The following is a 12895-nucleotide window of genomic DNA, read 5'->3' on the forward strand; positions in this document are numbered from 1 at the left end:
TTTTCTAATTTCCTATTTTGAAAAACAGTTCTTTAAAAAGACAAATCAAACGTATTTTTAATAATTTTAAAGCAGACGTTCAAAATGGAAATGAACTTAAAATTGAAAACTAAAATAGAAACAAAACAAGCCTTGTGCTCAGTTTGCGCTCCATTTTTGACAAAAATGAGTTAATAATCAATTTTGGTAAAATGTATGGTCAACAGGCATGAAAATATTTTGAGTTTACTTGTAAAATTAATTGAAAGAATATATAGTTCAAAATAAATTTGAAGAAAATTTAATTTTTAGAAAATCAAGCTTAAGCGTGTATTTATTATGGAGAATGCTGTCAAATGCCCTGTCCTCGCCCCTATTGCTTGCAAAACTCATTTATTATTAGATTGTGCAATATATATATAACAAGTTTACATACTATGTCCTTGTTTGAGTCCTTTTTTTGTGGAATAGTGTTTTAATCTCATTTCAACAACATATATTTTAACAAAATAATATTAAACGCAAATTCAGATTTTTTTAATTTTATTTTTTAGTTATATATTTCCTATTTAAAAATTCATTTTTTGATTTAAAAAAAAAAAAAAAAAAAAACTAGGCGATATTTTTTAGTTTTTTACTCTTTAGACACTCCCCACAAGAAGCGTTGCCACATGTCAACGAAAACTCAGGGAAAGCAGTAAAAGTGGGTCCCAACACAGTGCACTGCGCGTCTTTACCGGTTCGATCCCTTTCCAGTTCGAAACGTGTCCATCCCTAAGATTCCTCCCGACACCCCCAATCGCACCCGCACTAAATTCTCACTGAATCTTCAATAAATAAACAAATAATAAATTAATTTAACAAAATCTATATAAATCATGAAATCAGTTTACTCCTTCAAATGAACAGTAACAGACTTTATATTCGGGGAATCGGGAGGTTGTCTGAACCAAAAAAAGCATACTGCTGATAGATTTTCTTTTAATCTTATTTTATGATTTCGGCTTCGCTTTCTCTTTCTAGGGTTTGCTGCCATCTCTCCGCTTCCTGTAAGTTTAATAGACAACGCTTTTGCTGTTTCGCATTATTTAACAAATTGATTATGTTATTGCTTTCTGCCAATCATTGTGATATATTCTGTAATTGTTTGTGTTTCTTCCGTTGCCGTTCTGTTCTGGTTTGGCGATAGAAATCTATTTCTAATATGTCGATGATAGAACATTAAATTCGGTTTTTTCACTTTCTGAATATTTTCCTTGTTTTATGAAAAACTAGAAAATATTTTCTTTAAAAACAAAGAAAATTAGGCATATTTTCAATGACAAAATAGCAATCAAACATCCAAAGCAGGAATTTGGATGAATCATGGAAAATAAATGCATTTAAACAACCCTTACTGAATTTATTATTATTATTATTATTTTTTATACTAGGTCCAAGTGTTCTCGATTTTTATCACACAAGTGTATGAATAGTTATAAATAATAATAAAGTAGACACCCGAGTTAGGATTTTGTTCCCACGAGACACAACTGGTTCAATTATTTCTAACTTGAATTTGATCGAAAATAAATAAAACTAGTTATTTTTTCTTTTTGCGATTTTCTATTTCAATTTTTAAATATACTAAAAACAGTAAAAGTGATTTTTTAATATGATGTTTTAAGTGTTTGGATTCATATCGTTCCCACAACAACTATTTAGCAATTGGTTCAATGATTCCTAACTTTAATTGATCGAAAACAAATAAAAATAGTAAATTTTTTCTTTTTGTGATTTTCTATCTTAATTTCTAAATGTACTAAAACAAGTAAAAGTGATTTTTTAATATGATGATCTAAGTGTTAGGATTCATTAGATCACCATAATTATCCTCTTAATCTCAATCACCAAGTTTTATACAATTGATTATGTTTACCTAATCGAATTCTTCTAATGTATTCAATTTATACATCTTGAGTTATTATTGAGTCTATTTAACTAATTCAATTCTATATTTCTATGTGAATCAATTCTAGTTAACATAGTTATATTCTAAGAATTCATGTAACGACCACAATAATCAGCATAAATATCTCTACATTTTATACTAGTCAATTATTGTTGCATAATTATTGTTGACGAAATCAGTGGCCAATTAATCCAAGATTGGAAGTAAAAACAATTCACAAAATGAATTTGAGATTTAAAACTTTCTAATTAAAAATAAGGTTCAAAACTAGGTTACAATCATTAATCCTAGCTAAATACTTAATTGCACATCATGAGAGAATAAAAATATAAGAAGGAATTAAAGTACATCACCAAGTATTAAAGAAAAAGAGAAAAAGATGAAGATCTTGCATTGAGAATTCGCCTCTGCTTGTGAAATCCTTTTAACCCTAGCTCATTAATTGATTTCTTGATTTTTTTCCTCCTTTTGGCTTGAATAATATATGTATAATGAATCTCCAAGCCTTGGCTTGAATGTATGTGTATAATAAAACTCCTCAAGTCCTCATTTATTGTTGGACTAAGGTATGTATTTATAGACAAGATTTAGCCCCCGTTTGACCCTCCATTTTTTGAAATGAAAATGGGTGGAATAGTATTTTTTTGAAAAATGAGTAGTTGAAAGAGTAGGAAAAGTTCTTGATTTACGTGTAATATTATTTTATAGAGGATTGTGTGATTGAAAATAGGAAAGAGAAAATAAAATGTAATGTAATGGGGGCCAAACGGGGGCTCAAGCAAAATCCTCGTTCAACTTGATTTCCACAAAAATGTTCAAAGTGATTTCTACTAAAGAGTTTAAGAAATAAAAGGAAACAAATTTCTTTTTCAATTGGACTCCTTTTCTCATATAACTTTAATCCTTCATCTTCTATTATTTTGCAATTAAGTCATCTTCATTCCAAAATCATAATAGTCGACTCGAGACAAGTTTCGAAATTTGCATTTTAGTTCTCACACTTTTTAAACGTCGAATTTAACTCCCCAAACTTACTATTTTTTACTAAATGCTCCATTAATATGTTTCAACCGATTTATTACAATTCGGTTAATCTTCAATTGCTTCAAATCAACTCCAATTAAGCTTTAAATAGTTTCTTTTGACATAAATTGTATCTAAGTTGGGATTTTCCTACAATTAACATAATTTAAACAATTAAGTGGATATTTGTTCAATTTATATATAGTTAAATAAGAATAGAAGCTTGAATAAGCGCATAAAATGCACTTATCATCGAGCTTTTGGAAATGAGTCTACTCATATTGCTCATAACAATGTTAATTTCGAGACATAAGGTAGACTATGTTGTAGTTGCTGAAGATAGATCACAATCATGTTGCTTTACTTCTATATACAGTAAATAGAGCAATTTGTTTTGGATATGAACATATAGAACACTAAAGGTTGACTTCTTGCAAACACGGGGACCCATAAGGATATGTTATTTTAATCTGGAAATTTTAGCTCTATGCTTTATATATTCAAGGATGTGGGGAAGTTTAGAATTGATATGGATACCTTTTTATTTATTCTACTCAAGCACAAGTGTGTTATTTATAGCCTATATTCTTGTTCGTGTGAAACCGCAAACGAACGGGATCGTTGTACAAGTAATAAAATTTGTTAGTTAAGAGTATCGTTCCCACGAGGAATAAGGTCTAATATTTAGTTAAGTAACTTTTACTAAATTCGAAGTAATATAAAATCAAAAAAATTGTGATTTGTATATTTTCTAGGCTAATCTTAAACTAAAAAAACAAATAAAATATTTATTTAATATGTGAATATTTGTCTTGGAATCGTGAATCCCCCTATTGCCATTTAATTCAACTCTTAATTTATAATCTAGTAAATTCATGCATTCAAGACAATCGATAATCCACTTTTATTCAATATTCTTTCCCAAGATATATTAAACCTATGCTTAACACTATCCGATCATATTTCTAGTCCGAATTTATATGAAAAACATGCATTGATTCACAGGATTTATCACACATGATTGTACATGCCATAGATATTATTCCTAACACCTATTGTCTATGTGTTGATTTTACCGCGTTCTAGACTTATTGTGAGTATTTCTACGCTACAACAAGCAACTTACTATCTAATTGGTGATCAAGCAATTAAATAGTTCAATGGGAATGCAAAACCAATCAAGAAAAAATTATGAAATACTAAATTAGTTGTCTTGAATTGAAATAAACAAACGATAGGGTTCATCATTCATCCAATACAATAAAAAACTAGTCTAGCATATTAATATATAAATTACAAGAAGAATAATAGAAAAATATCACCCGGATCATGAAAGAATACAAAAGATGTTGATCTTCATGTCCAAAGTTGAATTCTTCAAAACTTGATGTAATTAAACTTCAATTCCTTACTATGGCTTAATCTTCTCTGTCAAAATATAGCAATTGGCCCCTTGTTCTTGATGGATTTGATGAAATTATTGTGTATGAAGAGGCAAGAGAGAGACCCTTTCATTGCTGCCCATATCTTGTACTTATATGATGAAATGAAGTCAAAATTCACGTTCCAATTGTCTTCCAAAAGAGTTTGAATCAAATAAGGAAAATTGCCTTCGCGCGCACATAATTTTGTCTCTGCACAGCTTTCACTATTTTGATCATAACTTTCTCTTTTGGTGTCAGATTCAGGTGATTCAAAGTGTACTGAAAAACTAATTAAAAGATCTACAATTCTTCTAGAAATACAATTTTTCCAATTCAAACATCTTCCATCCGAAAAATGGGTCTCAATTTGACCAAAAATCTTGAAGATATCCTATATGATTGGAAGTTGATTTATGGTAATATTCTAATCATATCCCTTTCCTTTTTTACTCCAATTTGCATTCAATTGACTCCTATCAATCTTCAAAGTATCTTTTGTGGTCCAAATCAACCATTAAATATTTACACTTTGGTCCCCATCCTTTGGATTTGCTTCATTTAGCCATTTTTCGTTCTTTTTTTTTAATTCTTCTTTAAAACATGAATTTTTCCTAATAAAAACAATAAATAACAAATCAGATACTAATCCGTTCAAAGAATAACAAAATATCATTATTTAAGATCCCAAATAAGTTTAGAAACTATACTTATCACTTCTCACGTGTTAGCTATGAAGTATCCACATGGTTATGAATCATTGGTATGATATAAACTAATAATTCTACATAATAACCTTTATTATGAAAGACACGTGGAAGGCGTCGTTGCAACTAAATATATTTATGTTTTTATGAATGTTAGTAGCACCACATGTTGATGTAATATCGGTATTATGGATTATGCATCAGCTATACTCTAATGAGCAACTCTTACATCTTTATAACTTGTAACACTAAGGCTCTTCTCTTGTTTCTATTCATGAGGTGTTTTAAGTAACATATTAAGAGTTCTTACCATGACTAAACTGAAAATGGCTCATCCCATTATGCTTTCTCACTTCAAAAGTAGCTTATTATCTGAGTTTTTGTTACTTCTGTTTCAGTCATCCTCAAGAAACATGCCTAAGTGTGGTGTGGTGTAGACATTTTTGTATGGGTGCATGGTAGCCTTAGTTGTGTTAAAGGTGTTGGAAGAATCCAAATTTTAATCTGACATTGTCAAATGGATTGTTTGATTTGTTCTTGGTCATCCATGGGGTGTAAGCTTAGTTGTTCATCTCATTGATTTCTCACGTGCATTCTCCCGTCTCAGAATTTTATCCATCCGAAGTATTTGTATTCTGTTCACTTGGTCACTGATCTGTAAGAAGCTTTACTGTCTGAAAGAGTGCTTCGAAGATAAGACGATGGTGGACATATATAATTATAGATACAGTTCATAAGAAGATTAAGTTTGGGGCTTTTGGAAAGAGTTTGATGGAATGAGAATATTCTGCCTCAGTTTTTTCTTAGTGGCCGGAGTTACTAAACTGTTACTGGGAAATGTTATGTAAATAGATGGTTTACTTAAATAAATGTATGAGCAGAATGTGATAATAGAATTTGAACAATGGATGACTACAGAGAATCTGAAGCTCTACTTCCCAGCTGGATTATTAAAAATCCATCTGAAATGGCTGAATCCTATCTTTTTATTATCTCTTGCATCATTGCTGGTTTGATAGGAATTTTGACTATATTATTTACGGCTTTCCAATGGAGAAGAAATATAAACTTAAGTTGGATGAAAGCCATTGCAAGGTCAAAAAAAAACCCAAAAGCACGGAATAAGGTTCCTCTGGCTCGTCATACATGGGTTTTGGAATCTGTGATTCGAGGAAAAAGTTTGAACTGCTGTGTATGTTTAAGGTCTATGTCATCTTCGCAGTCTCTTGGTCCTGGGGCGGCTTCAGACATGTTTATCCACCGTTGCAGCATATGTGGTGCAGTAGCTCACTTGAGTTGCTCCTCAAAAGCTCACAAGGATTGCAAGTGTGTATCTATGTTTGGATATGGTCATGTAATGCATCAATGGGCCGTGCAGTGGACAGAGGTGACAGACCAACCTGATGAATCTTCTTTCTGTAGCTACTGTGAAGAGCCATGCAGCGGTTCTTTTCTTGGGGGATCCCCTATTTGGTGTTGCCTGTGGTGTCAACGTCTCTTGCATGTTGATTGCCATGGTAGCATGTTTAATGAAACAGGTGATGTTTGTGATTTGGGCCCTTTTAGAAGGCTTATTTTATCTCCACTTCGTGTGAAAGTATTGAAGAGTAATTCTGGTGGATTTTTAAGTTCCATTACACATGGGGCCAATGAGATTGCATCTTCTGTACGTGCTACCATCAGAAGCCGTAGTAAGTACAAACATGGAACTGAGACCTCTGCCGATACCAGTAATAGTAGTAATTTGAGTGTGTCATCAACAGAAAGCACCATGGAGACTAGTCAAACAGTAATTGGGTCTCATAATGTGGAAGAAAACTGCAATCAGAATGTGATCTCGGAAGGAGTGGATGAAAAACTAGATGGTGAAGGAAAAGAGATGGAAAATAAAGCTAGTTTGAAAAGAAGTTCGTCAAGTAATCAGAACGGTGAAGTAAAACAGATCGAGAAGAAACCTAGTTTCAAAAGAAGTTCATCACTTGACCAGAAGGATGAATTTCAGTTACTTGGTATGAGACAGAAGTATGAATTGATTGATTTGCCTCCAGATGCAAGACCTCTGCTAGTTTTCATCAACAAAAAAAGTGGAGCTCAACGAGGGGACTCACTCAGGCGCCGACTGAACATTCTTCTTAATCCTGTCCAGGTCAAAGATTTAATAATACAAGTTCTTCAGCTAATTTACGAAGTAGACAAGCATACATTACTTGATACTGTCTCTCCCATATCTATGAGTGTGTCAAGTGTGTGTTCTGTGTGCCAAGTTGATGATAACTTTTATGAACTTATTCTATTGTGACTATTAAGCTTGAGAAACTCAATAAAACATAAACAGGTGCTAGTCTGGTGAGATAAAGTGAGTATATGAAGGTAGCACTTTTGAACTTTCTCCATCAATAATTTTTTTTAAGAAATAAAGCTCCAAGTGAAGGTAAAAACACGGCTCTAGATGCTTCCGATTTAGCTGCCTTTGTTTATCACAAGAAAGGTGAATAAGAGGTAGATAGATTTCCCATCTTGGTTGCTTCTGCATGTGTATGAGATTGTACTTCAGATCAAACTTGCATAGTAGTCTTCAATTGTTGGTGATTAGGAGATTGAGTTGTTGGACTCGGCGTCTTAAAGGATATCACAGGAATGACCTACCTTTTACTTTGTTGACAGAACTAAACTAGAACTTTTATTTTTGTAGGGGTAGTTGTCCGCCTCATACTGACTTTTTTAGTTAACTTTTCATTGTAGGTCTTTGAGTTAAGCTCGTCACAGGGTCCAGAAGTCGGTCTATACTTATTTAGAAATGTTCCTCACTTCAGAATCCTTGTCTGTGGTGGAGATGGCACTGTTGGCTGGGTATTAAATGCTATAGACAAGCAGAATTTTGTTTCTCCTCCCCCTGTAGCCATTCTTCCTGCAGGAACTGGAAATGATTTGGCTCGAGTACTTTCCTGGGGGGCTGGTTTGGGCTCAGTTGACAGACAGGGAGGCCTTTGCATGCTTTTGAATCACATAGAACATGCTGCAGTTACCATCCTTGACCGATGGAAGATATCAATTTCAAACCAGCAGGGAAAACCACTCCAAGCGCCAAAGTTCATGAACAACTATCTTGGTATGTTGATAGATTTCAACTAACTTAAAGCATTATAAAGTACTTTTGTCGTGCCTTCAAGATGTTGGATACTAATTTTAGTGGGGTTATAATTTGCTCAAATTGACAGTGTCAGGGTTGAAGTTTAACATTTTAGGAGCTGAAAAATGTTTAGTTTATATATTCCCAAATTGTAATCTAGATCATATTCTTCCTCCGTCTTACATATTTTTGGTGCAATGACATCTTATGGAAGAGGGACAAATGATTTAGTCCAATACTAAATCTTTGATTTAACTAGTCAATAGGGAGGAAGTCTGGGTGCCACCAAAGTATAATTGGAGGTCTAGTGTCGGAAGCTCTGGATAGAGCTACTATGACACTTTGGTTACTCAAAGTTCAGATTAGGATTGATAGCCAAGCCGAATAGAATTCAGGTTCCCTTCACTTAAGCTGCCATATCCATGAGAACAAAAGAGCACTCTTTTGAGCCTTTAATACATACTTTTTTTGTGGAGGATAAAAAACATTTTGAAGAGAGAAAACAATTATTTTTCTTATTCATTATGTGCTATACACCGTTCCATTTATAGTACAAAAAAGGGAAAAATAAAAGGAAAGAAAAAAATTTCCTACCATATCTAAAGATTACAATAATCAATCAATCCATTACTACTCTTAACTATGGAAATAAATAATTTCTAAACTTGTCTCTAATTATATCATGATTTCATCACATTTAGTTAGGGAACGATACTAGAGTGAAAGGTAAGAGCTTTTACACATGCCTTATTTCCTTTTTTATTGAGCATGCCAGCTGGCATATGGATGTTGGGGGGTGGGGATGATTTCATTATTTCCATATTGAAGTCCTAACTCGATTCCTACAATTACTTGAGTTAAAGGTGAAAACTTTACGTTTGTAAGCCCTTTCAACTTTATACCTAGGTATTTGACATTATCTGGTAAAATCCTACTATATTATTTGGTAATGATGATTCAGGAAAGAGAAGTTGAAGTAGTGTGGATTCCTGGACTTCCCCAAGTGCAAAATCAGATATAAATGATTAGGATGGACTAATAATTTTACATCTTGAACTCAACGCATTCACATGACGGTGGGCATGTGGCGGTTGGGGTTGGGGCTAATTTATTTATTTCCAAATTTGAAGTCCTAACTTGATTTCTACAATTATTCGAGTTAAAGTGAAAATTTTGTGTTTGGAAGCCTTTTCAACTTAACACCTAGGTGTATGACAGAGAGTGAAAGGTGGGCGATCTGACTAAATTCTACTCTATTATTTGAGCGACGACGATTCAGTTAGAGTAGTTGAAGTAGAGTGGATTCCTAGAATTTCCCCAAGTGCAAAATCAGATATAGATGATTAGGATAGACTAAATAATTTGACATCTTGAATTTAACACACTTGTACTCTCTTACACGCAGGCAGATACTCACCAAATCTGCTTACGTTCTGGTACTTCTTTCTGGCCTTCTTGTTACTGTCAAGTTTATCCCCCAAGAGGAATATCATAAAAGCAGATTATTTTTTATCTATTGTCCCCATTCTCTGGCCTTTTGGATCAGAATTTGAAACTCTTGTCGATGCACAGTTTTTACTATGAAACCCAACAAACAAATTGTCTTCTGACAATTATTTGATCTCTTCCTTGAAACAGTATTTAACTCACATATTGTACATGAATATAAAGACCAGAAACTGACAAGTACCAAGCAAAAGGTAAATGCTTACATACCAGGATTATTCATTTGATCTCAAAGAAGTGAAGAAGTGATTTTGTGCCTTAGAACTTGCTCTGTTCGAGGAGGAAGGCTATCTACAGTCTTGTCTATTGTTCTTATCTTGACAAGAGCGAATAAGTGACAAGTATGACCACATTCATTTTCTGGGGGGAAATTACATAATCTGTGCAATTGTGAGTTACTGCTTACTTTCTGCTGTTATTTAGCCTGAGAAGAGCAAGTTCAGGGAAGAGAGTATGAACCCTTACTAGGAAATTGAAAAACAGGAGATCTACGGTCATATCTGGACTTCCTGTAATAAGAGCTAATATTTGCAGTCTGAAGCTACCCATGAAGCCTTGCTCTGTTGGGCTATTTGGCCTCGCTTATTGAGCAGTAGATACATGTACTGGAAAACAGCAAAACACGTATTTATGTTTCTTCAGGATATGTTTCGATTTGTATGGCTAGGGTTGGTTTAAACGCAGATCCTATGGGAAAGAACCTATATAATATTTTATTCTTATTTGAGTATGGAACCTTGTGTATATTTGCTTCATGCAGTGTTTGTATTTGTGAATGTCTCTTGCTATTATAGGAGTTGGATGTGATGCAAAGGTTGCTCTAGAAATCCATAATCTGAGGGAGGAGAACCCAGATAAGTTTTACAATCAGGTATGGTGGAAGTTTTTCATTTTTCTTCTTCCTTCAGTCATGATTTATAGTGCCAAGGTGGCTATTTTGGATGGACATATGTTTGCCAATATTATCTTTCTTTATAATTAGCAAATGACCTTGTGACTTTCTGGAAAGTCATTTATGTTACTTCAATAGTTTGACGTAGATGCAGAGAAAATGTTGTGAAGCAGATTTCATGTTTATGCCGCTCTTATAGTTTGTGTGCAGCTATTAAGATGTTATAAATAACCATATTTTGCCCCTTCTTTCATTTAATAAAATTTTAAGCTAGAGTTCTGAAATTTTTAGTGGAACTGGAACCTTTTGCAGTCGCTCCACTTATCTTGTACGATCTTAGAACAATTCACAAGATTATTCTGGATGTTATGTTTGATATCAGTCTTGTTCAAATTGTAAACAAGGATCATGGACTTACATCTTTACTGCAAAATGCTACTTTTTATTAGCATCCACCTAAATTATGCCTAATAGTCGTTCTTTATTTCTGTTTCCAACATTACTGCAGTTCATGAATAAAGTTCTTTATGCAAGAGAAGGTGCCAAGAGTATCATTGATAGAACTTTTGCAGACTTCCCTAGTCAAGTTCGCGTGGAGGTTGATGGCGTCAATATCAAGGTTCCTGAGGTGGGAGTAATCGATTTTTGTGAGCCAAATATAGCTATAAATTGTAGTAGGATCAGCTTGTCTGACTTATTTGTCACTTGGAACAATTGCTCTTACAAATCGCATGTGTCATTCAGTTTCATTTTTTTCCCTTAATTGTTGATGAGTTCTCTTTCATTCTTCTCGAGTTCAAAATTCGTACTTATCAATTTGTTAGATAAATTTTTTTCTTGTCCACCCACCACAGTTTTAACAATTAAAAGTCAACCAATTTAACTAAAAATATATATATCTTTTAATTTATTTAGGACGCAGAAGGTGTCCTTATAGCTAATATTGGAAGCTACATGGGTGGTGTAGACTTGTGGCAGAATGAAGATGAGAGCTATGATAATTATGATCCTCAATCCATGCATGATAGAGTGCTTGCACTCTCCGTGGCAATTGTTTCATGGTGCACATGCCTCGTCTTAGAACTCTACTGAGTTAATTATGTTTTGTTTTGTATGGAAGGTGAAATCAAGTTTTCATAGGAAAGCATTATGTTCCGTGCTCCCACCCCAATTCCCTGGCAGAGCAAAGTGGGATGGGAATGTGTGGGGCAAGATTGGGTCAGACGTTTTTACAGTCAATATATATGACTTGGTTTAGAGGTGAACCAAAGTTACTCTTCCCTTCTCTCTTTTTAGTTTGTGTTTGTCGTACAAAAGGGAAGAATATGTAGAATCTCGAATTTGCTGTATTAGAGAGTAATGTTATTCATCACTGATAGTAACTATCACCAATTTAGGTAGTAGTGAACCCTTTGATTCAACATATAATGTTTTAAATGTATTTCAATTCCATTGAACAATTAATTCGGATGTTCACGACCATGATAAGAAATTACATTATTCAAATAGAATTGTATAATGATTATTTGGATAGTATCAATATGTTAGATAAACATTCAATGACTCGTTTAAATACCCGCACCAGGTAATGTTTTAAGTTGAGCTTGCAAATGGATCACTACTAATCGTTCAAGGGTTAATCTATTTTGATAGAAGAAAAATAATAGAGAGGTTGATAGATGTGTATGTGATAGTAGATAAGTGGATAAAAAAGTTGATTGTGTTTTAAGTTGTTCAATGATAGAATATTATGTAACATTTATGTCAAGAATTATGTTAACCATTACATCACTGAAGCATGATTCTATATTCAAATCGGGCTAGTTTACTTTGAAATTGATGGGAACTTGAGACAGGTTTACTTATGGGGGAAATCAGGTATAATCCAAAAGCAATAAAATTGAATAATACACTTAATTAATATTTATTCAATAATCCTTCGAATTAACAGTAATTAATACGTTAAAAAGGCCTGAACTTGATGAAAAATAAGTCATTTTGCATAAACAGCAAAACCGTTTGACCTCCACTGCTGAGGAAGAAGGTGATTCCATAAAAATTCACCATCGATTAATGGTGCCAGCACCATTAGATAATTGGAGTCCATGGGTGAAGAAAGGGTCGGCACCATTAGAGACTCGAACCGTGGGTGAAGAAAGCGTCGACACCTTTACGGACTGGACCATGGGTGAAGAATACCATTCTGATTTGTTTGGATTTTTGAGGGAATACTCGTTCTTTGTATGTTGTGTGTAATATGGATTTCCGTCGTATATCATAATTTTG

At 33.5% G+C, this 12895-nt stretch overlaps 1 protein-coding gene across 2 annotated transcripts; it reads left to right on the forward strand.

Annotated features, from left to right (window-relative positions):
• Window positions 1-738: 738 nt before the first annotated feature.
• LOC111374846 (diacylglycerol kinase 1-like) lies at window positions 739-11978 on the forward strand. 2 transcript variants are annotated; one of them, XM_022997590.1, is made up of 6 exons: window positions 739-1028; window positions 5480-7227; window positions 7824-8190; window positions 10512-10588; window positions 11118-11237; window positions 11525-11978. In XM_022997590.1, exons 2-6 carry the CDS (start codon window positions 5986-5988, stop codon window positions 11699-11701), a joined length of 1983 nt encoding a protein of 660 aa, XP_022853358.1. In that variant the 5' UTR covers window positions 739-1028; window positions 5480-5985; the 3' UTR covers window positions 11702-11978. The 2 variants fall into 2 exon arrangements, with proteins under 2 accessions (XP_022853358.1, XP_022853359.1); XM_022997591.1 differs by having other exon boundaries at window positions 5689-7227.
• The last annotated feature ends 917 nt before the right edge of the window (window positions 11979-12895 follow it).

This window comes from Olea europaea, unplaced genomic scaffold, assembly GCF_002742605.1.
Source record: "Olea europaea var. sylvestris unplaced genomic scaffold, O_europaea_v1 scaffold1300, whole genome shotgun sequence".
In the NCBI taxonomy this organism is placed as follows: domain Eukaryota; kingdom Viridiplantae; phylum Streptophyta; class Magnoliopsida; order Lamiales; family Oleaceae; genus Olea; species Olea europaea.

What these genes read in the sequence shown, in the direction of transcription:
- LOC111374846 (XM_022997590.1), top strand. Translation starts at nt 5,986, where the DNA reads ATGGATGACTACAGAGAATCTGAAGCTCTACTTCCCAGCTGGATTATT. An exon ending in TTCTTCTTAATCCTGTCCAG is followed by an intron (nt 7,228 to 7,823) that starts GTCAAAGATTTA and finishes TTTTCATTGTAG; the next exon opens with GTCTTTGAGTTAAGCTCGTC. An exon ending in TCAATATCAAGGTTCCTGAG is followed by an intron (nt 11,238 to 11,524) that starts GTGGGAGTAATC and finishes TAATTTATTTAG; the next exon opens with GACGCAGAAGGTGTCCTTAT.